Source organism: Bubalus kerabau, chromosome 10 (assembly GCF_029407905.1).
Source record: "Bubalus kerabau isolate K-KA32 ecotype Philippines breed swamp buffalo chromosome 10, PCC_UOA_SB_1v2, whole genome shotgun sequence".
Lineage (NCBI taxonomy): Eukaryota > Metazoa > Chordata > Mammalia > Artiodactyla > Bovidae > Bubalus > Bubalus kerabau.
The window spans coordinates 67052463-67076117 of record NC_073633.1 but is presented as its reverse complement, the minus strand read 5'-3'; the positions used below and the strand labels follow the sequence as shown (position 1 = coordinate 67076117).

The following is a 23655-nucleotide window of genomic DNA, read 5'->3' as shown; positions in this document are numbered from 1 at the left end:
TCCTCACTCATTTATAGTAGCTGGAGAGATAGTAATCATTGCAGATAGCTTAGTTTGGATTCATGTACCCTTAATTCTCTGAGTGGGGCTTCCCTGGTGGCTCAGTGGTAAAAGAATGTGCCTGCCAATGCCCGGAGACATGGTGTTGACCCCTGACAAATGGAAGAGTAGAGCAACTAAGTCCATGTTCCACAACTATTGAGCCCTTTTGGTGGCTCAGCAGTAACGAATCTGCCTGCAAGCAGAAGACATGGGTTCAATCCCTGATTCAGGAAGATTCCCTGGAGAAGGAAATGGCAAACCACTCCAGTATTGTTGCCTGGGAAATCCCATGGACAGAGGAACCTGATGGGCTACAGTCTCTGGGGTCACAAGTAGTTGGACACTACTTACTTGAACCACCACCACCATCAATTCTCCGAGTACACTACAGTTTAAAAATCACACGGCTCATCACGTGAGAAGGCATGCTGTTTCCAGGCATAGCTGTCACTTACTCATATACTTCTTAGTTTTACATTTAAAGGCAGGTTTTTTGTTTTTTTTTTTTTACTAAATCAAATAAAAGACAAATATACATTAAAGATGGAAAGGAGACCCAATTGATCTGGGATTTAACATGCTCATCAGATAAAGTCATTATTGCCAAAAATGCAACACCTGCCTCTTTTCTATATTTTGTTTCTCTTAAGACTGCAAAGGGCTTTCAAGTTTACTGGCATCTTTTACACTGTATTGTTTTGGCTGAAAACTAAATATTTTGTAAAGCTTGCTTCTATTTTTCATTTTGAAGCATTAAGAAAAATATTAACTTAAATACATGAAATTTACTTTTTTGTGTGTTGAAAGTCATTGAACACTGACAATTTCATATGAAGAAACTATAGTCAGTAAAACAACACCCGTATACTACTTGTCTAATTAACAACAGTTAACCTTTTTCTTAGATGCTTCCACTCACTTTTTAAATGAAATAAAACATTACAGATCAAGCTAAAGTCCCCTTTATAGCCATTCAGCCCCATGGCTCTCTTCCTCTGAAAAGGCAATGTTATCTGACTTTGATTGGTGTGCTTCTAGTCATTTCACCTATGTATACAAAGATGTAGATCTATTTTGATTAATGTTTGCCTACTCATTATATTCTTTAAACCTGATTGTCCTGTTCTCTCTTCTCACTGTAAAGAAAAGGAATAACACTGGACCAACTTCCTTATGTAGATCCCCTTTTAACAAGTTTTCACCCTGTTACCCTTTCTCTTTTTTTTTTCATAGAATTTACAAAATATCTTAATAAAACCTAAAACTCTCTTTGAATTCAAAGAATCTCTTCTCTTGTCAAGGGAAGATAACCCAACTCTGTGGCTTATGGAGGGCAGTTCAAGCATAGATAAGCATGGAAAACTAAAATTATCATTTTTTCCTTCTATCATCATCCTTTTAATCTCAACTTTCACCTCCATCAAAAGGAAAAAGCTTTTTTTTAGATGCACATAATCTTTATTAGTCATTGAGTTTCTGTAACGATATTAATAAAATAATGACATGACAAAATACAGGGAGAATGAAGTGACCTGTAAGTGGGAGCTAGGATCATGACGAGTTAAAATATACACCAAATCAGAAAGGGAAAATTTTTCTTTCCCATAGTTCCAACCAGAGAGGCAATGAAAGCAAAGACAGAGCAAAAAGACCCTTGATGTTTTAAAATATAAGAGTTGGAAAGAACTCCGCATTTGACTCAAATTTCTGTATTTGAGCCCAGTAATATTGGAAATCCTTTACAAATTCTTTTTCATAATATACATCTATTTGAAGTAGTGTCACATGAATTTATTCTCCAGACTAAATAATTAGAATTCCTTTAACCCTTTCTCTATCAATGACAAAGTCATAATATATACAAAATTTTAAGAGCTTCTTTGTTCAAATCCTGAATTTACTTATATACTCATATTTTGACTCCTAACTGAGCTAATCTCTTTAATATTTTAATTGGGTGATAAAATCCATTTTTTGTGACTATTGATGTATTTGAACATTGAAAAATTAGATTCCAACATGTCTTACTTTTTTGTTAGCTCACTTTTCCCATACTATGTCTGTATTATAGCCTTGCCTCACATTAATAAGTGTGCTACAAGGATAATGTAATTGCTTTTAGCAAACAGAGTCTCTGCATGAAATATTTTTATAACTTCTCAATACGGCAAATTTAGGCATTAAAGTAAATCTCTCCGTCACAATCAATGTTTAATCTGGATTTTTCTATTACTAATAGATATACATTAAGCTATATTTATTTAAATAAATGCCCAGAGGTTTCCCCAGAGGTTCAAAGTCATTGTGGTACAACTCAATATGCCAATGGTCTGATACCTTTCCTAGCTGTTGGTTATTCTTCTATCTCATGGTTATTGTTACCATTCAGCTTCCCTGAAGAAAATATTTCTTCTTTCTTTTGCAATTGATGGTGTCTAGAATCCCAAGAAGTACTAGTGGTTGAAATGCATTGACAGAATCCTGAGCAAAATTTGATCTGTAATGACATATCTTTCCCCAGGCTAGGTCTTCTGGTTTAATAACTACCCTTCCTATGTAACTTCTCCATCTTCACTGGAGGTTCTTCTTATTTAACTGTAAAGTAAGTTATCCAAACTGCTTTAATATGTTGTTATGTTCTAGAAAGCATTCTAGTAAAAATATGTACAAAAAGAATCTGACCCAATTTAAATAGAATACTAAAATGGAAGTGACCCCAAATTACATCTAGTGTTATATAATAGAAATGTAATATGTGCCACAAATGTAATTTAAAAATTTCTAGTAGCCAATCAAGAAAAGTAAAAAGAAACAGGTAAATGTAATGCATCCAGATCATTATTTCAACATTCAATGTATATAAAAACATTAATGAGACATTTTACATTCCTTTTTTTTTTTAATATACTAAGGCTTCAAAATCCAGTGAATGTAAAAACATTTCCAGTACATCTTTATGTGGACCAGCCAGATTTCAAATGCTCCATAGCAACATGTGGATAAGGGCTAATCATACTGAACAGTGATGGCCTAGACAATTTTCTTATTCTTATAAAAGTGAAAGTAAAGTGAAAGTGTTAGTCACTCAGTCGTGTCCAACTCTTTGTAACCCCATGGACTGTAGCCTGCCAGGCTCCTCTGTCCATAAAATTCTCCAGGCAAGAATACTGAAGTGGGTAGCCATTCCCTTCTCCAGGGGATCATCCCAGCCCCCTAGGAAGATCTCCTAGAGATGCAGGATTGAACTCTCGTCTCCTACATCACAGGCAGATTCTTTACTGTCTGAGCTACCAGTGTAGAGCCCAAATCAAGAGAAAACAAATGGCACACCCAGGGTATTGGCTAGTCAGTTTCAGAGCCAGATCTAAGCCATACACTCTGCTCCCAGTTCAGCACTCTTTCAGCTCTATTGTAGAACACTGGTGAACTTAGGTCTGGGACTTAATTGAGATTGTGAGCACTTATTTAATATAATAAAAATCAACTTTGGATGAGAATTTACTACATTCCAGACATCATTCCACATACTTGATCATGACTATTTGAAATGACCTTGCAGGATAGCTATTTGATCCCTGTTTCTGGAGTAATGTATCAAAGCTCAGACATCATTAATTACCTCCAGAGTGGCCAAATGAACCCAGTTATATCTGATCAGAAACCTGGTATCTTTTTCATACATACCAAGCCTTTTCTCTCTAATCCAAGACCCTCTAAGACTATGACTCCAAGAACGGTCTGAGGACCCGCAGCATCAGTGTCATCTGGGAGTTCGTTAGAAATGCAGAATCTTCAGCCCTGTTTCAGTTCTACTCGGTGCATTTTACCAAGATCTGAGGTGGTTAGTAAGAAATCTAAAACAATCCAATAAAATATTTCCATCAACTGAAAGAATTTTTCAGGAAAATAGTAGATTTGTACCCTTGTCAGGCACATGGTAGATAATCAGAAATACTCTTGGGGTTGACTTGAAACATGCAAAGAATAAAACTAGCTTGGACCTCTAGGGAAGGAGAAACAACAGAAACTTTAATTAAAATGAGTTTCCAGAACTCAGATCTTGAAATTTTAAAATGCTTCATCTACCACCACAACACCTGCCTTCTCTCTTAATCTCTCCTGTTCTTCCTATGCCATAGGTATGTGAACATCTATTTCCACTAACTTTATTGAGTAATGGCAAATGTTAATTTGAGTAGGCATATGTCTACATTGGGCTTCCCAGGTGGCGCTAAAGGTAAAGAACCTGCCTGCCAATGCAGGAGACATAAGAGATGTGGGTTTGATTCCTGGCACAGGAAGATCCCCTGAAGGAGGGCATGGCAACCCATCCCAGTATTCTTGCCTGGAGAATCCCCATGGACAGAGGAGCCTAGTGGGCGACAGTCCATAGGGTCACAAAAAGTCAGACATGACTAGTGACTGAGCACACACAATGTCAATATTACACAGAGAAAAGTGATACAAGGGTGTCTTCTCCACATAAAAAAACAAAGAATGGGCCTGATAGAATTATCAAGATGTAATTGTTCCTGCCAGGATCTGCAACTCACCACATTTTGGCTCCCAAGAGTGCTGTCACATTTCTTGAAACTGGGCTCTAGCTGAGGCTTCCTTGGTATTCATAAATGTGGGTCTTGCTATTAAAAAAAATTTTTTTTATCATACTGCACAGCCTGTGGGATCTTAGTTTCCCAACAAGGGACTGAACCTGCCCTCTGCATTGGAAGGCAGAGTCTTAGCCACTGGATCACCAAGGAAGTCCCTGGCTCTTGCTATTGAGTCAAATGTTGATGGTGTATTTATCCTGAACCTCATCAATCACATTTTCTGTATTTTTTCTCATGTGCCATCAGCTCTTTCTTTCATTTGACATGAGGCAGTTAATTAAGCAGGTGCTAATACATCTAGACATTCTGCATGGAAAGTGAGTAACGTGAGCAGCCCAGGTTCTTTCCAGAAGGTTGAATGTCTGTGAAGCCTGTTTAGTGAGGTGTTTTCCCCTCTTTCCCATTTCTTAACCCAACAAGGCATTGCTGGCTATTTTTGTCCTTTAGAAAATAACAGCAGTGCGATGTATAATAGCAGGGCTTCTAACCAATATTTCATTGTGTCATACAGGGACCGCGCAAGCTGTGTGTTAAAGAGATGAACAGTGGCATGGCAAAAAAGCAGGCCTGGCTTATAAAGAACAAAATCAAGGCATTTTATGCAGCAGTGGCAGCAGATTGTTTCAGGGATGGTGTCCGAAGTCTCCTTCAGGTAAGGCTGGCATTGAGGGAATGAGTACAGAGGCTAAAGACAATTAGCACTCTGTGGTAATGAAGCTCCCAAATGGAACTGTCCAGTTAGGCAGATGAGCATCAGAGATCAATACAGATGGTTAAGGAATTCATTTTGAATTCCTGGGGATAGGCAAAACTAAAACAGAAGCAGAGAGGTTCTATTACAGTGAACTATGAGTGATACACTGGAAATGGAAAATGAGGTTGCCTTTGGCCAACAGCATATATTCTGTCTCATACTTATTGAAATGCAAATTTGTTCTGATAGTTGACGACATTCAAGATCCTATTAAAACTTCAAACTATTTTTACATCTCATACTGCATATAGTGAGGCTCAAGTCAGGCATTCTTTTCCTTTTTTCTTTTGCAAATAGTGTGAAAGCAGCTGCAAGACTGGACTAAATAAATGTCTGGTGATCTGGGCATAAAATCTCCCTCTCCTCCTTAATTATTTCCAGAATGTTAAATAAAATGTAATAATCTCTGTGGTTTAACACTAAAGCTCACAGTTCTTCCATCTTTTCTCCCTTATTCTTTCCTCTCCTTTTATAATATATAGAATCTTTCCCTAGTTCTGATTTTCTAAGTTTAAAGTGCCAGAGAATTCTAAAACAATCCAGGAGAACCTCAGAAAGTGCAGGGCTTGGCTTTCTAATAATTTGGACTTCAATATTGTTGGAAAAACCTGATTGTACATATACTAAATGATATATTTAGCTTTCAGAATTGCCATCTACAGGAGTGTCAAAATTCAGGATTGCATCCAGTTAATGCTGATGGGTTTACAGGCCAGAAAGAAAACACATGAATTAAATTGTAATATTTTGGAGAATAAGAGTTTTTGCTGCATTCCTGTCTCTAGTATCCCCAAAGAACAAAGTAGCTGTACATGTAGAGAAACCATTTCTGAAAAACCTATTACCTTCTTTTGAATACCAATGAGCCTCTTTTCACGTTACTAATTTGATAAACTGGAAATAGATGTCATTGCAAGATGCTGATTTTCCTTTCAGTAGCAAGTTATTTTTCAGTAGCTCTTGGGTTAAATGAGTTGGGAAGGTTACACATTTAATGTAAAATTATCATGGAAGGTTAGTAAAATAATAAGAATCTCAACTAGGAATGAGACAACAAATACAGAATAAGAACATGAAGAGGGAAGACATTGGCATGTAAAACAATTCACCTATTAATCCAGAAGAAATTGTAAAAGAAAAAAAAAAAAAACTTGACATGAATTTCTTCAGAGAAAAACGAAATAAGAAAGGTCATGTCAAAAAGGGCAGGACAGAGTAGTATTAAAGGAAGCACTGACAACTATACCATTTGGAATAAAACCTTCTTTGCATCTAAAAAATTATGATATGAATGGCCACGTCCTCAAATCATAGTCATGGAAAACACTGCATCCATACTGCCGTGCCAAGGGCCAGATGACAGCTCTAAGGAGCTGCTCTGCTACCTGTACATTTCCAAGGACAACACACGAAATGAGGTGGAGGCAAAGCTTATTCCAGGAACTCTCTATCAATGCCTATCCTTTTTTCACTTGCTGCTGTCCCTTCAATGTCCCACTTTGGGACAAAAATGTCCCACTTTTGTCACGTGTGTCACTATTCCCATGACCCAGAATATTCTTCCTTCACTTCCGCTGCTCCCCTTACTTTCACTTGGCAACATCTAACCAAACTGCCAGATCCAAAACAAATGTCAGCTCTCCCCAGAAACCATTCAAGAAATTTTCCCTTACACGTCCATGTGATTTCTTACTGCCTTTGCACATTAATGATAATTACTTGTATGTATCTGTCACCTCAATCTTACTCTAAACTCCTTCAGGCCAAAGACTGTGTCTCCCTGCTCTCTCACAGCACCTAACATAGCACTTTGCAATGAATAGGCGCTCAGCAATATTGCCCGATTAAATTTAATTAACTGGAAGCCATATCCTGTCATCTAATGGGGGGAATGAGACTTCTGGTATGGAAGATGGCTATTAATGATACTGTCATGTAAGAGGATTAGATTCTGGAAACATAGCTCAGTTATTCTTCAATAAATAATGTAAGTAGAAGTTTCAGTGATTCTTCTATATAGGAATTTTCCAAACATGGATTTTATTGCTAATGACATTATGGATATAGCAGGTGGAAATGAGCTTTGAACCACTAAGTTACAACATGCATGCCAACAGTTAAGCCAACCCTCACTTGATTTTAAATTATTGAACCATTTTAATGAGTGTATCAGAAGAAATGCAAATGACTGCTAATTTAGAAAAGCTACATTTCTGTCATCTAAAATCCATTTATGGCTGAGATGATTTAGAACTAATCTTTCTATTTTATGCTTGGGTACGGGCATGAAGGACATGCACTAAAATGTAATCTAATCTTCAGAACATTACTTCAGTGCTCTTTTGGACATTATTTTTCATTTGCAGAGGTAGCTTCCTGGTCTGGTAAGAATTGCCCATGTGTTTATCTCCTCTGTTTAGGCCTCGGGCTTAGGAAGAATGAAACCAAACACTCTGGTGATTGGATATAAAAAAAACTGGAGGACGGCTCCCCTGACAGAGATTGAAAACTACGTGGGAATCATACAGTAAGTGATGGCTTTCAAGTCGCGCTCTTGTTTGTAAAGCACTAACCAGGGCAGTACATAACTGACTCTGTTGTACAGAATAAATTGCCCGAGAAGATGGTGTTCCCTTGGTACTCTGAACTCTTTAGCAAAGTGGAAAAACACTGCCAGTTTTAAAACTTGAGGGAATCGTGTCATCAGAGGAGGAGGGGTGGGGAAAATTCAGTGTCAGAGAAAAAGGTAAATATAAAGAGTTACAATCTTAAAACCTATTTACAGGACTAAAAGGAGAGGACAGTTAGGTAAGGAAGGAATTGTTTTTTCAAAACAGTTGGAATCTTGGGTTGGCTGGTGTGCTCAACTCAGTGATCTTATCTCGAGCCTCACTTCTCCCTTTGTGATACAAGGATCTACATGGCAGGTACCTCTGACAGGTAAAGGTTAGTTTATGGACAAAAAGTGAGTTTAAAATGCACGTGACATCTAATATCTAAAAATGGAAGAAGTCGTGGGATAGGGATAATAATGCTAATCCTTAAAAGACTAGTTGGCACCAAGGCTAATGTCCTTAATGTGAATTATCCCACTTAATTCTCACAAGAAGCCTTTGAAGTAAGGACTACTACTGTTTTGATTTTATGAGTAGAGACATAGACATTAAAAATTAAATAAAAGGCAGAAAATGACAAGTTTTACAAGAGACCTGGAATTCTGACCCAAGACCAACCAAGTTCAAACTAATGAACACAATGCTATGCAACCTTCAAAGGCACGTGTATACCCAAAATATTACCTGGCTTGGTTCCTTCTTTTAAGTAAGAGAAGACAAATACTATACATGCAGAGCAACTCAGGATGTCCTCAGTGACAGTTCTAGAAAATTGAGCCTCTCTTCCAGGCTTGAAAATACTTAACCAGCTTTGTCTCAAGGAGGGGGATATTAGCTAGGCCTAACAGCCATCTTTTGTGTCAATAGCTCAGAAAGTGGAATATTTCCTCTGTCTGATTTCATACCACAGGGTAGAGAACATGCCAAGAGGTCTGACTGCACTTAGGATTCCATAATACACAGGAAAAAATTCCTCACCCCTTCAAAGCAGGTATATACCCAGTGCTTCTTATACCAGGTCTTCCGGCCTCTGCTAGAATGAGCATCACATTTACCATTATTTGGGAGAGATTTAGGGAACACAACAAAATATCCCCATATTAGTTCTATTAAAAAGAAATACAAGAAAATAATTTTAATCTTCTGAAATTATATGCATTACTGATCAAACAATTGTTTAACAGTCCTCCTAACGTGGGGAACCCACATATTAAATGCATCCTCCTGAATTGTGTTCCCTAAACATATAACATCTGGATGCCGTGTGTTGCTATCTGGCTCTGACTGGTACTCTAAGGTCAGTAGGTTAGGGCTAAACCAGGTGATCAGGGACAGAATTTTGCCAGGCTTAGCAAACAGCTTTTTGATATATTTAAAATCACGGTTAGTTGCTGACCAGACATTCTTAGATATGGACTAGATCCACACTCTGTTATCCTGATTCTTCAGTAAGGTTTCATTCTCATCTTTAGGAACAAAGAGGGGTGGAATAAAAAGGAAAAAATATGTGAATCTTCAGTCAAAGAGTCCATTAGTGATATAAAATTATCTGAGTTCATCTTCAAAACCCCTACCATCTGAAATATTCTAAAATTTCAAAGAACCAAAATAATCAAACCCAGTAATATTAAGCTGGGGATACTCTGGCTTTTATACAAATTAATAATTGGTAATAAAAGTTAGTGTTAAGGTGGATCAAATTTGTACTAGGATAAAACTTAGCTGGCTTGATAAAGTTAAATGATTTTATTACCACAGCAAATGGGGTCAATACAGAAGGAAGACGGTCAGATGTCCATTTTGTATTTTTTTTTTCTTTTTCTAGTTTCTTTTTTTTTTTTATTTCATTTATTTATTTATTTATTTAAATTTTATTTTATTTTTAAACCTCAAACACTGTATTAGTTTTGCCAAACATCAAAATGAATCCGCCACAGGTATACATGTGCTCCCCATCCTGAACCCTCCTCCCTCCTCCCTCCCCACACCATCCCTCTGGGTCGTCCCAGTGCACCAGCCCCAAGCATCTAGCATCGTGCATCGAACCTGGACTGGCAACTCGTTTCATACATGATATTACACATGTTTCAATGCCATTCTCCCAATGCTTCCCACCCTCTCCCTCTCCAACAGAGTCCATAAGACTGTTCTATACATCTGTGTCTCTTTTGCTGTCTCGTACACAGGGTTATTGTTACCATCTTTCTAAATTCCATATATATGCGTTAGTATACTGTATTGGTGTTTTTCTTTCTGGCTTACTTCACTCTGTATAATAGGCTCCAGTTTCATCCACCTCATTAGAACTGATTCAAATGTTTCTTTTTAATGGCTGAGTAATACTCCATTGTGTATATGTACCACAGCTTTCTTGTCCATTCATCTGCTGATGGACATCTAGGTTGCTTCCATGTCCTGGCTATTATAAACAGTGCTGTGATGAACATTGGGGTACATGTGTCTCTTTCCCTTCTGGTTTCTCTAATTTTTCATTTTGTTTTTTTAATGACTTAAAGCACAGTATTATTATTATTAACATAAAGGGATATCATTACAATAGTACAATATTTTATTGATACCATTTTCTTTGAGTAAAAGATTTTAAATTTCATAATATTCATAAGTATGATTTAATTTTAATTAGATTCTGTATTAGTTTTCATGGGCTGTCATAACAGATGACCTCAAAGTTAGTGGCTTAAAACAACACAAATGTGTTAGCTTACAAAAGTGTAGGTTAAAAGTCTGACTGTCCAAAAGAGAAAGAAAAACATCATATGATATCATTTATATGTGGAATCTAAAATGATACAAATGAACATATTTACAAAACAGACAGACTCACAAACTTAGAAAATAAACTTAAGGTTACCAAGAGAAAGGAGGCAGGGGAGAGATGGATAGGAGTTTGGTATTAGTGGGTACAAACTACCATATATAAAATAAACAGCATGGCCCCACTGTATAGCACAGGAAACTATATTTAATATCCTGTAATAAACTAACAGTTCAGTTCAGTCGCTCAGTCGTGTCCTACTCTTTGTGACCCCATGGACTGCAGCACGCCAGGCCTCCCTGTCCCTCACCAACTCCCAGAGTCCACCCAAACCCATGTCCATCAAGTCGGTGATGCCATCCAACCATCTCATCCTCTGTCGTCCCCTTCTCCTCCTGCCCTCAATCTTCCCCAGCATCAGGGTCTTTTCCAATGAGTAGGTTCTTCACATTAGGTGGCCAAAGTATTGGAGTTTCAGCTTCAACATCAGTCCCTCCAATGAACACCCAGGGCTGATCTCCTTTAGAATGGACTGGTTGGATCTCTAAAGGAAAAGAATATCAATATATAACTGAATCACTTTGCTACACACTGAAAACTAACACAACACTGTAAATCAACTATACTTCGATTAAAACAAAAACAGCCTTATACCAACTCCCTGGGCTTTTTTCCCTTCTGGAGGTTCTAGGAGAGAATTCCTAGCCTTGCCTTTTCTAGGTTCTAGAGGCTTCCCACTGCTCATAGCCTCTGTCTCCATCTTTACAGCTTTTGATGGGTCAAGTCCTTCTCCCACGACATTGCTCTGACCTCATCCTCTGCTTCCAAATTTTACTTTTAAGGACCTTTGTCATTATACTAGTATCCTGGTCCTGGACAATTTTGCCTAACACAGAATTCAGATACCTTTTGTGGAACACACTGTCCACTTTTTATAATCAAGGACACTTAGAAACAAGATTCATCAGGATATTATTTTGTGGAACTTTTGCTAGAATGGATCTATTATTTTAAGTGAAGTTCACTTATGGTTCAAATTCTGAATGGATATTCTTACTATACTGAACTTATTTATATTACTATTTGAAAATTCAAGTTTACTTTGGCAAGAGACTTTTTTTTGCATATCTCCATAGTTTCTGGGAAATGGTGACCAAATGAAAAGTCTCTTTGGCTTTCAGATCCATAAAAGATTAAACAAAGGAACTCCCAAGGAGAATATTTCAAATGAACTCAAAGTACCAGTTGGTCTGCTCGATATTTAAGGGGAGGGAAAAAGTATTTTATGAGGATGGAGATAAAAGAGCTAGTGTTTCTTTCCCTTCTAGATAGTCTAATTCCATTGGTTTGGGTTTAGAGAAGATATAATAGCCAACTTCAACAGGATACAGTTGCTCTGAAAAGGTGTCACTTCAAATGGTCTCTCTAAAGTCAATAATGAAAGTTTCTTAGAGGAACTGGAGACATTTTTAAGTTGGAACTTGCTGTCAAAAATGTTGTAGGATTCCCCCTCAATGGGTAAGCAGTTTGGCTGATAATTTCAAAGGGTCTTTGTGGCCTTGAAACTTCTGTTCAATGATTGTTTTGTTTACATTAGAAAAGAATCAAATATTTTAAATAATCAAAATTCTAATCTTAAAATTCTAGTTGATAGTATTGTTTGAATAAGAGTTAGTTACCTTTCCTCAGAGTACATTTTTAAAAGACATAAAGGGAAAACAAACGAACAGAAAAAGCATCAACTCTTGGCTATGTTCAAAAGTAAATTTTTGTAGTTTAATTACATTAAAATCCATAGAAGTTTAGTATGAGTCCAAATCTTGAGGGCTAAGTGGGTCATTTAAATCGCTGTTTTGTTTCCACTTTCAGCGATGCGTTTGATTTTGAGATTGGTGTTGTCATAGCCAGAATCCGCCAAGGCTTTGACATCTCCCAGGTTCTTCAGGTGCAAGGTACGTACTTTCTTTATTCCACACGCAGATATTCATTGAGCACCTACTTCCTGCCTGGCATCGTTGTAGGTGCGAGGGGATAGTGCAGAGCCCAGCACAGACAAAACCTGCTAACAGCGGAGCTCTTGTCAGGACAGCGTTCTTGCCCTGACACGAGCTGTGTACCCTGTGTTTTTCTCATTGTTAACATAAGCGGTGTTTGTCTGGCTCACCAGAAATATAGAATAATTCAGGGCAGTTATCAGTCTTCTCATCACAAAACCACAAACCTAGTATCACTAAAAATAAGTACTTTTGGTGAAGTAAACTGCCAAATTAATTTTTGCAAGATGTTTCAAAAAATGAAGACTAATTATTTCCTTGGAAACCCATGTATTTTGTTTAAGAGTCTATGACCTGGTTTGTAGCTCATATGGAAATGAGCCTGAATGTATCATGCTGTGAATCACTAATCTAAGTCAGGGACAGAAACACTAATTCAGATTAGTGATTCTGCTTTTTCCCTGTAGAGGATTCCAGAAACTCCTTGTTAAGTCTTAGAGTATAAACATACCCTCTTGTGTATAAAGTGAAGGACACGTCTAAAGAGTCAGTAAAACACTAGGATAGGGCCCTAACCCTTGACTCACTCTTTAGCTGAACTTCACAATGGAGTCCACTGATAAGATGACACTACAACAGGAGGATATTTGGGGGTAACCTCTTGTGTGCCAGGTATGGTGTACACTGCAGCGCTGGGCAGACTAAGACTACTAAGAGTCTGTATCGACAAGGATTCATAGCCTTGTAAGGGAAATGGGTGTACTGTTAGTGTGATAATAGGTATATTAATAGGGTACTATGGAAAAGGGAAAAAGGGCACTTAACTCCAGGAAGGCTTCCTGGCCAAGTAGGAGCTAACTTGGCAATGGTTGGAGAGAGAACAACGAGAATTTGGACAACAGCATTCTTGGCAAAGAGAAGAGCATTAGCAAAGGTATGGGACTATGGAGGAATGAGGAATATGGACAACGGAAAGCACATTCATATTACTGAAGCAGATCATAGTGAAATATAAGCCTGGTGATAAAAGATCCTGATTTCAAAAGGCTCATTTGCCATATTAAAAAGCATGGACCATATTCTATGGACAATAAGGAACCGCTGAAGAGATTTGAAGGGAGGGAATAATATGGTGAAATTTGAGTCTTAGATCTCCTACTCTTTCAGTTACATGGAGGGTGGACTTGAAGAGGACTAGACCAGAGACAGAAATATAAATCAAAAACATTTTCATAATCAAAGTCAGAGCAGGTAACAGCCTGGACTAGAGCAGCCTCTCTCAGGGGATGGAGAGAAAAGGACAGTGTACTTCGGAGGTACAAAAAGCAGACTTTTGGGTTTGATAGGATGTGTGGGATGTGAGAAAGGGACAAGTGGAAAAAGATTCCTTGATTCCTTGGCCGGCAATGAACGGTGGTGCTATTAGTGGAAATGGGAACCACACGAGAAAGAGTAGTAGGTGTAATGAAGAGATGTCCTATGGGAAATCCTACTGGAAATGTCCAATAGGCAGTTAGATAGACCTAGGCTGAAAGAACAAATCTGAACTGGAGATGTTGATTTAGATGTTTTGGGTCAAATTATATACCCCCAGAATTTGTATATTGTAAGTCCTAACCTCAGAATGTGGCTATATTTGGAGACAGCGTCTTTAATCAAATAGGTAAGGTAAAATGAGGTCCCTGGTTGGGTCCTAATCCCATGTGAATGGAGTCCTCATGAAAAGAGATTAGGACACTGACAAGCACACAGGAAAGATCACATGAAGTCAAAAGGAAAAGATGGCCATCTGCAAACCAAAGAGAGAGGCCGCAGAATGAACCAACCCTGCCGACACCTTGACCTTGGTGTTATTTTCTAGAACTGTGAGGAAATAAATTTCAGTTGTGTTCTGCCCATATATATGGTATATATCATGGCAGCTCTACCAAACGAATACAAGGAACATCAGAATTAAGATGAAAATTAAAACCATGACACTGGAAAATACAATGCAAAAAGTGCGTAAGAGTTGAGAGCCCCAAGGCACAAGACAAAGGTCCCAAAGGAAGACCAAGGAAGGAGTGGCCAGAGACAAAAAGGCACCAGGAGTCTGTGTTGTCATGGAAGTCATGGGAACAGAGTGCTCAGAATGTGAACCATCAGCATAAATACCAGTAAATTGCAAAGGAAATATAATTGACATGGCACAGACAATCTTAGAACAATGTTTGTAGAGCAGTGTTGACAGAATCCAGAGTGCAGTGGGTTAGGGAGAGAATGTGAGATGATGAAGCAGAGAATGTGGATATGGCCCACTTTAGGAGCCAAGGAGAAGAATAAGGTTGAGGAGGTCTATACAGACCTTAGAATAGGAGAAGTGTTTGTTTCTAGGTGAAAAAAGAAATGGGTTCTAGAGAGTAGGAGAGAGTGAAGATGAGGGTAAAGAAAGAGATGGCCATGGAATAAGATCCTGGAGGAGCAGGAAGAATCAAAGGAAGGGCATGGATGGAAGAGTTGGCGTGACACAGAAGAAAACTGCTTCATCTTCTAAAATTGGAGTAAAAGAAGTGAGGATTGATGAAGAGTTATGTGGATTTGCAGGAGTGGTAAACTGAGGAAGATCATTCACAATATTCTCAATTCTCTCTGTGAAGCTGGAGTAATTTTGCTAGTTGTCTGCTTTTTTTCTAGTGACATTTGATCTCTGCAGTTGAGAGGATCAGGGTTTTGCTGGGTAGGGCCACAGAAAGGAAAAGCCTGCAAGAGATTTGAGAGTGCAAGTGGCTGATGGGTTCAGAGTCTTTTTTTTTTTTTTTTTTGCCATTTCACCTCTGTCTTATCCTAAAAGAAGGGACCATGAGTGAATCAGGTGAATTTTATGATGTAACAATTCTTTTGTTGCAAGGGAGCAGGAGAAAGAAGAAGAAATTAGAAATCAAGCATTTTTATAAGATGGAGAATCACTATCTGATATGTATACTCTATAATTCTGCATGAAGAACTTTAAAACTCAGAGTAGAATCCATTCTATGTAAAATTGTTGTGTTAAGGTTATCTTTCATGCCTTCAGCCTTCCTTTTTATGCCCCTTTTCTTTTTCATGGACCTTTTACATCTTCAGGTCAGATATACTAATTCTATGTGGTAGTCATGATTAATGCATATTCCTTCCTAATAGAATGTAATGCATTAGTAGCAATAATAGTAACACTTCCGAGCACTTACTATGTGCCATGTATTCTGCTCCATGTTCACATGTATTATAACAGTTGTCACCCCAACTCCCCTATCAGGCAAATACGACCATTGTCCCCAGTTTACAGCTAATAAAACTGAGGCCTAACTAAATTCACAGCACCAGTAATTGGTAGAGCTAAGACTCAAACCCGTGTCTATTTGAAGCCTCTATTCTACCTTTTAAAAGAGGAGAACTAGAGGACAATGACTTATGTAACGAGAAGCAGTGGTGAAATCTGAGAGACAGGAATGGAACAAAGCCGTTTCTATCTGTTCCTTAAAAAACCCAGCGTAGGGGCTGTTTGACTATAGTAAGATAAACATGACGCTGCGGACAATCACAAGAACCTAATGTTAAGAGACCTGGTTTATTAGCTTCTACCTTTTAGTTTAATTTTCCTGCCTTTTGAGTTGTCCTGTTTTTCCATCTAAAAAATAAGAATGCAAACTATAATTTGTATTAAATTACACATTTGCTTTGTATGTTGATCTCTTCAGGCTGAAAGATGTGATGCGGCTCCCACCCCTCACTGCTCCATCTGCCAAAATGCCCTGTCCATTTAGTCCTGTAAAGCAATATAGCCAGCAAATTCTGTATGTTTCTCAAAGAATCCTGGCAGTGAACTGCCTCCCCTTTTAATTTCCCAAGGGAATTATCTGATTTATATCAACTTTGATGTTTGAAATATTTTTGCTTCTTAGGAAGGGAAAATGCAGTAGGATGCTAATAAAATAATTATAAGTACCAATTATCTAGAGTAAACCAAAACAACATTACACAAATACATGAACCTGCAGAAAAACAGTGGCATAATGATAGAAATTAACTTCACCCCACATTTCTGTGCATTGTTTTGAAGTTTATGTAATTTATGCCACAACCCTCACATTAGATTTTGAATTGGAAGAAATAAGCTTTCATTTCATTGTATTATACTGTAAAACAGGGCTTAATAAGATCCTGATAAATCTTAAGTATTGCATTACAATATGTTAATGATTATCATCATAGCTTTTCCAACACCGACACCATGGTGTCATCACAGATTATAATTTAAAGGAAATATTAGCAATTCAGAGTGCTCATATAGTGTAGTTAATAAAGCAGTGAATAGAAATCAACTTTATAGGTAATTTACCAGCTAATGACAATTATTTCTATACTGTGTCACAGGCTTATGTGAGGAGAATAATTTTTTATGTAAATAAGATTGATGTTCATAGCATTATAACTTGTATACTGCAGCAACTCATCCAATACTGATGGCTGATAGTTTCTCTTAAGAAGTTAATTTATTGCCTGACAACACACAAAAAAATGCAGTATTTCATATTGCTCACTTCCCAGGGGTATTTAGCAAGTTGCCAACTACAACATAGAGTCCAAATTGTACTGGTAGGAAGTAAGGTGATGAGACGTGATTTGCAATATATTGCGGTCAAGTGTTCCGTGGAAGTACTGCACGATTTATGACCATCTCAGAGCGCGAGGATTCTGCTGTGTCTGATGGAGTGGCTTAGCAAAATAAAGACAGATGGCAGTGTAGTAAATAACCACTTGATTGGAAGGCGACCACGGCAGGATTGCTTCCTGCCTTCAATTCAGCTAAACTTCACCTCGGGTACGGCACATTGATTCATGTGAGCATTTACAGCTTTGAGTTGATTGACCAAAAAAGAATCATAATTTAATAATTAATAAAGAAAAAGGATGCTGTGAAGTCAGAGGGTACGCAATTCCTCAGTGGGTTTCCCTGCTCGCTCTTTTGTTGTCAGGTAATTGACTACTCTCTATCCTGAAGATTCAGACTGAATTTCAATTGTAGAATCCTGCCTATTTCTAAAAGACATGTTAAAAGAGGGGGGGAAAAAAAAGACTGGAAATAGACCATTCGAGGCAATCTTGACAACTAAATTGAATTTCAAAATAGTCACTGCAGTTGGTTACCATACAATCAATTTATAAAACACTTGAAAATAAACCAACTACTGTTCAAGTGGTTTTGGCATTTGCATGAGGTTACAGCTCAGGCTTCACTCTTTGTTCTTCCTGTGAGAACTGTTTGGGGGTATGTAGGAAGCCTTGGTCAGAAACTCTCATCGCTCAACGGATAGATCCTGAAAGTCTATGCTTTTCTCCCCCATCATTAGAACCCCAGGGATTCTCTTAATCTTGGCATGAGAGAAAGGCAGGCTCTTACCCTCTCTCCCGAGCAGTATGGCTTTGTAAATATGATATAATATGAAACTATCTAGTATGCAAGATTCCTAGTCGTACCAGTGCCCAGAGGGTGGCCAATTCCAGGGTAGGGAGCCCTTTCCTCGTCTCTCATCCTTAGGGTTAATCCCACATGTCCTGCCTCTGTCATGTGCCAGCCTGATCTGTACTGTTAGCTGCTCTCAGCCCCTCTTCTTGTAACTCTGTACAAGGCATGAACTCTCCTTCTTTCAAACATTGTCTTTTATACCAACATTCCTCCATGCATACACGCTATACACACCCCCACCTCTGACAGCTCTTCACTCGTTTTTCTTCCTTTATAGAGATAACGGTGTCAAATGTATTCCACCACATGAAACAGAATTGACCTGTTCTTTTATTTCAGCAAAATATTCTTGAGTGATTGCGGTGATGGGCACTAGTGAGGCATGAACACATCTAAGAATGTTTGAGAGGGAGTCTGGGAAGCCTAAGCATAGGCTTTGGAATCAGATAGGTCTGGATTCAAATTCAGTTACTCTAATGGGAATAACCGTAATACCTACCTCACAGGTTTGTTGTTTTGGATTAAAGGATATGATGGCTGCACAGCGTTTGGCATTGTACTTCACACAAAGTAAACTCTCAATAAGTGGTGGTAATGAACTATGACATAAGCTACCCTCCAGGGTTTACAAATTAGTGGGGTTACAACAGACATGTATCTTAAAACTCTATTCCATGCCACATAGTTTAGTTAGTGGAATAAAGTTTGAAGAAGAATATTATTAAAATATGAAATGTTATAGAAATTTCTCGACTGAGAAATTTGAGGATGGTTTTTTTTTTTTTTTTTTTTTTTTTTCAAAACATGCAGACTGGGTATTGCTTCATCAGGGAGATATTGGAAGTCAGAGCAGATTACTGATGAAGGACAGTAGAGGGATGAACACTAGAATTGGAAACAGAAGACTGGGGTCACCAGCTGTGCAACCTCAGACAAATCACTTGAACTCTCTAAACCCAAGTTTCTGTCACAGTAAAATGGGGGAGGGGGGAATGGGGAGAATGTTACTAGCTCTGCTTTCATCCTAGTACTCATGCTGGGATGAAATCAGACGCTATTGGAAAGAGCACTGTGAATCCTGAGTATCACAATGTCATGGTTGTGGTGGTGGTCATGGTAGCGGTGATGAAATGAGTAATTTTCAAGCAGCCTTATGGCAATCATCACATCTATCCACTCCTACTCCCTCGCCTTATCTCTCCGGTGATTACAGGCACACTTTTACAAGTCAGCTAGCCAGTGCTCCAGTTGAAAGAAATGTTTTGACAAAGTCTACTCGTGATTTCGCATGCAAACAGAGGCAAGCAGGAGGCCACATAGATAATGCAGGAGAATAGATCATCAAAACGTCACTTCTACTTAGCACTGAAAAGAGAAAAGGAGGGAGTGCACAGAAGGAGGCCTTAGATCACCTACAAAGTGCATAATTAAGAATTAACTTTAATAAGAGTTTGCAAAATCACTTTGAGTGACCATACCACTGTGGATCTGAAAGTCCAAGATGTCCAAGCAGGCAGACTTCAGCCTTTAGAATGGATTCTGTCAACCTCTGTCTCTGTCGTCTTTGAGGAAACTGCTGAATCTGACTCGCTCACACAAAGTCTGGTTTTGTCTCGCAGGCCTGGGATTTTGCAGTTTGCTCTGTCCAAGATGGGCTTTGCACATACTTTCCGAGCACATTATTGGAGCAGCTCCCGGTTCACTTAGCCAGCCGAATCCTTTACAAAGGAGAATTTATTTTTCCCTTCCTTTGTCCAAATTAGAGGACAAAAAAACATGGCAACTAGTGGCTAATCACAGGGTATGCTGGAGCCTGCCAAGAAAAGAAAAGGAAAAGAATCCTCTCTCCAGTGCAAACTTTGCAGTTGCCCCTAGAGGAGCTCAGCAAATACTTGCCTTCCAGATGACTGCAAAGAATAGGTTAGCCTACAGCCAACCCCTTGCAATACCCCACAGAGTGGGCAACAGTTGGGGGCCCATCACCCAGGACAGTGAAGCTGCTGCTCTGGGGCAGCCTGCCATATGTACCTGTATCCTTAGGGTCTTCTATTTAAAATGACAATTTGGAAGAGACCAAAGTTTTGGGGAATTAGCTTGGTATTACACCATGTACCTGAGTGTTTAGGTTCATCTAAGGATAAAGAGTTGGAGGTTAATAAAACAACTCTGAAATAATAGCAAGAAGCCAACAGCAGAAGGTCTTCACATTGGATAGCATGCAGAATTTGGAGTCAAGCAGACTCCTTTGCAGAGAAGACAATGGCACCCCACTCCAGTACTCTTGCCTGGAAAATCCCAGGGATGGAGGAGCCTGGTAGGCTGCAGTCCATGGGGTCGCTACAAGTCGGACACAACTGAGCGACTTCACTTTCACTTTTCACTTTCATGCATTGGAGAAGGAAATGGCAATCCACTCCAGTGTTCTTGCCTGGAGAATCCCAGGGATGGGGGAGCCTGGTGGGCTGCCATCTATGGGGTCGCACAGAGTCAGACACGACTGAAGCAACTTAGCAGCAGCAGCAGCAGCAGCAAACTCCTTTGCACTGGAACCCTGTGATTTGCTGGGTGACATCAGACAAATTACCTAAACTTTCTGAGCCTCAGTTTCTGCACCTACAAAACGAGGATAATAATAGTAGCCTTCTCAGAGTTGTTTGGGAATGAATAATATGCAGCATAGACCCTGGCACCCGAAGAAAGTACAATAATAATTAACTTCTAAAATAACTCCCAGGCTTCTCAAAGTCCTTGATATGCTTTGCATGACTAAGCCCATTTCTAGAAGTTGCATAAATACACTGCCTATAGAAATGCACTCATTGCTTTGTTCTCTAAGGAGCAACAAAGCACCATGCAGGACTTGTTGCTTATTCTTTTTGCAAAGCTAGGGAGTGGGAAAGGCGAGGGGTTATGATTTTCCATTTCACAGATAGGAAATCAGAGGCATAGGAAAAGTAAGTGACTTGCCCAACGTCACATGAAGCCAGCAGCAGAGCTGTAATTGGTTATGACCCCAGTGCCACACAGCGTGTGTTCACCTTTTGAAAGTCAGGCATAAGCAACTCTTGTCTAAGCTTTGATGCCATTCATCTAATTTCTTAGATTTTCTATAGCTGCTGATCTTGAGAACCTTTGAAGCTTTGGGGAAATCACATGGATGATTTGACCTTAAATCTCATGCCACTGGCAAAAGATTAATCGCTGGGACCTGGAAAGGGGCCAGACAATTCTGTGTAGCTGAATAACAGCACCGTCTAGGGATGTGACTGTCCTGACAGATTTAGTTAGTACATAATTGATAAATCTAGAGTTTGTATAGCTTCACTTCCCACAAAGAAAAGGCAACGGGCTCCAAGGGTTGACATTTACAGAAGCCCTTCCAGTGTTTTGTAACACTGAATCTAGGTTTTCTACTCTTCCTCCAAACCTAGCTCATTTTCTAAGGTTCTGTTCTCAGCAGGCAAGAAGATGAAGGGATCTGACAAGACTCTCACCTTACCACTGTAAGCAAGAATGTCCATCAGTCTTTAACACAGTCATATGACTGCCCTGATCCATGCGGGTTGAGGCCAGCAAGGGATGCAATGCATTACCTAGCAGCTAGGAACTTTCTGTCACCATCAGAATCCAGGAAAGATAAAAGGCATCCAGACCCAGCATCAAAGCTTAGAGAACGGGTCTAAATCCTGGACAGGACATTTTATACAGCTTGTCTCTTATTGCAGACTCAAGTGTCATGAGGCCCTTTTTAGTAATGTGGACTCTGACAGGCGCACAGAAATGTCAGCTTTTATTTCTTTTGCTTTGGTCACTCACTCTAGAAAGTATTTTACTTATTGGAAAGACTTGGTGGTGGTAAATATTTTTCACTGTAAGTTTATTATCAGATCTGGTTCTCTTTCTTTAATACTTATTCTCTAGTTTCATGTTTCAATTCAGGAGGCACTGCTGTGTGTCTGATATACACCCAGCATACTTCTGTAATTTTGTTACTCCCAGTTGTAAAATATCTTGGCCCGGTAGCTTAGATCAGTAAATCAGTAGCTTTCAGTGTACAAGATCTTACATACAGTGGATCTGGTATCTTGTTTTGCCAGTAGTAAATAAAGATGGCATTAAATAATCCTCCTCCTTTGCCCTCACAAATAAAAAACTCAGCGTCCTCATGTATTATAACTTAACAGAGCCAGTTTTCTGAGCTAGTTGTTACTTTCTGAATACAATTTATTGATACGTGTTACTTCTAAAAAACCATTCAGAAAAATCATATTATGCATAAATAATCATTTAATTGCATAGTCACGCCATTTTCAATATTGAAATCATTAGTAAGACCGTTCCTGGAAACTTTGTTGTCCCGAGTTAAGTAAGTGATTTTTGTCTTCTTTCATCAGAGGAATTAGAGAAATTAGAACAGGAGCGGCTGGCTTTGGAAGCCACTATCAAAGACAATGAAAGTGAAGAAGGAAATGGAGGCATCCGAGGCTTGTTTAAAAAAGCTGGCAAGCTGAACATTACTAAGCCAACTCCTAAGAAAGGTAAGTGCTTTTAAGATTTACAAGAAAAGTTACAAAATGAGCCAAAATGAATCTTCAGGGGTCAGAAGTCAATATCTAAGATACTGGAGGCATTGTGTGTAGGTAAGGACTAAAAGACATTTCCTTAGAGAAGACAGTATGGCTAAAAGGTAGAAGCTATTGTCACTTATTAACAACATTCACCCCTTTGTAACATCTTACTGTAAAAACTCTCTGTTTTAAAATAATATTTAGCTTTGAAGATATATAGTGGCTAAGCAGATTGAATGCCATAAGAAGCAAAAAAAAAAAAAGGTTCTAAGTTAAGATGTAAAGGGGATAGAAGTTCATGACCTAATACCGAAACTGGTTTATCTATACACACACACACCTTGCAGACATTTCAGGAGACTGAAAGTCGACTGGTACAGGCAAGAAAGGGACCCAGGTAGAATTCTAATTTCAAAACTACATCTTTATCTTTATCACAAGCCAGAATGCTGGACTTGGAACTTCATAAACACTAATTACCTGCAGATTTTGGCTAAATGGTACACTTATCTCTGACTGTTCAGTGTACATCCCAGGAATGGAGGACCACAGAATGAGACCTTGTTATAAGTTTTATAAATAGGTGATTCAAATGACTGATTTTTTTTTTTTTGAAAATTGCTCTTTGCAGAAAGTTTTTTCATGAGGTCCATAGCGACCTCTGCTGGTAGAAAATTAGAATGTTAAGGTTCATTTCTTTCACGCACAAATGTAGTTCATGAAGTCCTTCACTGGTGTAAAGCCCAGGAAATATCACTTCTTTGGCAAGGTCTCCAAGTCAAGTAGCAAGATCCAAATTGAGACTTAGCAG

The 23655-nt window shown here is 38.7% G+C and overlaps 1 protein-coding gene and 1 long non-coding RNA gene across 8 annotated transcripts in view; one reads left to right on the top strand and one right to left on the bottom strand.

Moving 5' to 3' along the window:
• Window positions 1-23655, bottom strand: part of LOC129621506 (uncharacterized) — a 93537-nt gene that overhangs the window by 30497 nt on the left and 39385 nt on the right. For 4 of the 7 annotated variants that reach the window (XR_008699405.1, XR_008699409.1, XR_008699404.1 and 1 more), the window contains one exon: window positions 10174-11341. The exons of the other annotated variants lie outside the window; for them this stretch is intronic. This is a non-coding gene — a long non-coding RNA (uncharacterized LOC129621506). Of the gene's footprint in view, window positions 1-10173; window positions 11342-23655 lie in introns of those variants that run through there. 7 annotated transcript variants of the gene reach the window in all.
• The window catches only part of SLC12A1 (solute carrier family 12 member 1), an 88616-nt gene that overhangs the window by 49809 nt on the left and 15152 nt on the right, over window positions 1-23655 (top strand). The window contains exons 18-21 of the mRNA XM_055538042.1: window positions 5164-5304; window positions 7827-7933; window positions 12667-12749; window positions 22671-22814. Coding sequence (XP_055394017.1) covers window positions 5164-5304; window positions 7827-7933; window positions 12667-12749; window positions 22671-22814 — 475 coding nt within the window. The remainder of the gene's footprint in view (window positions 1-5163; window positions 5305-7826; window positions 7934-12666; window positions 12750-22670; window positions 22815-23655) is intronic.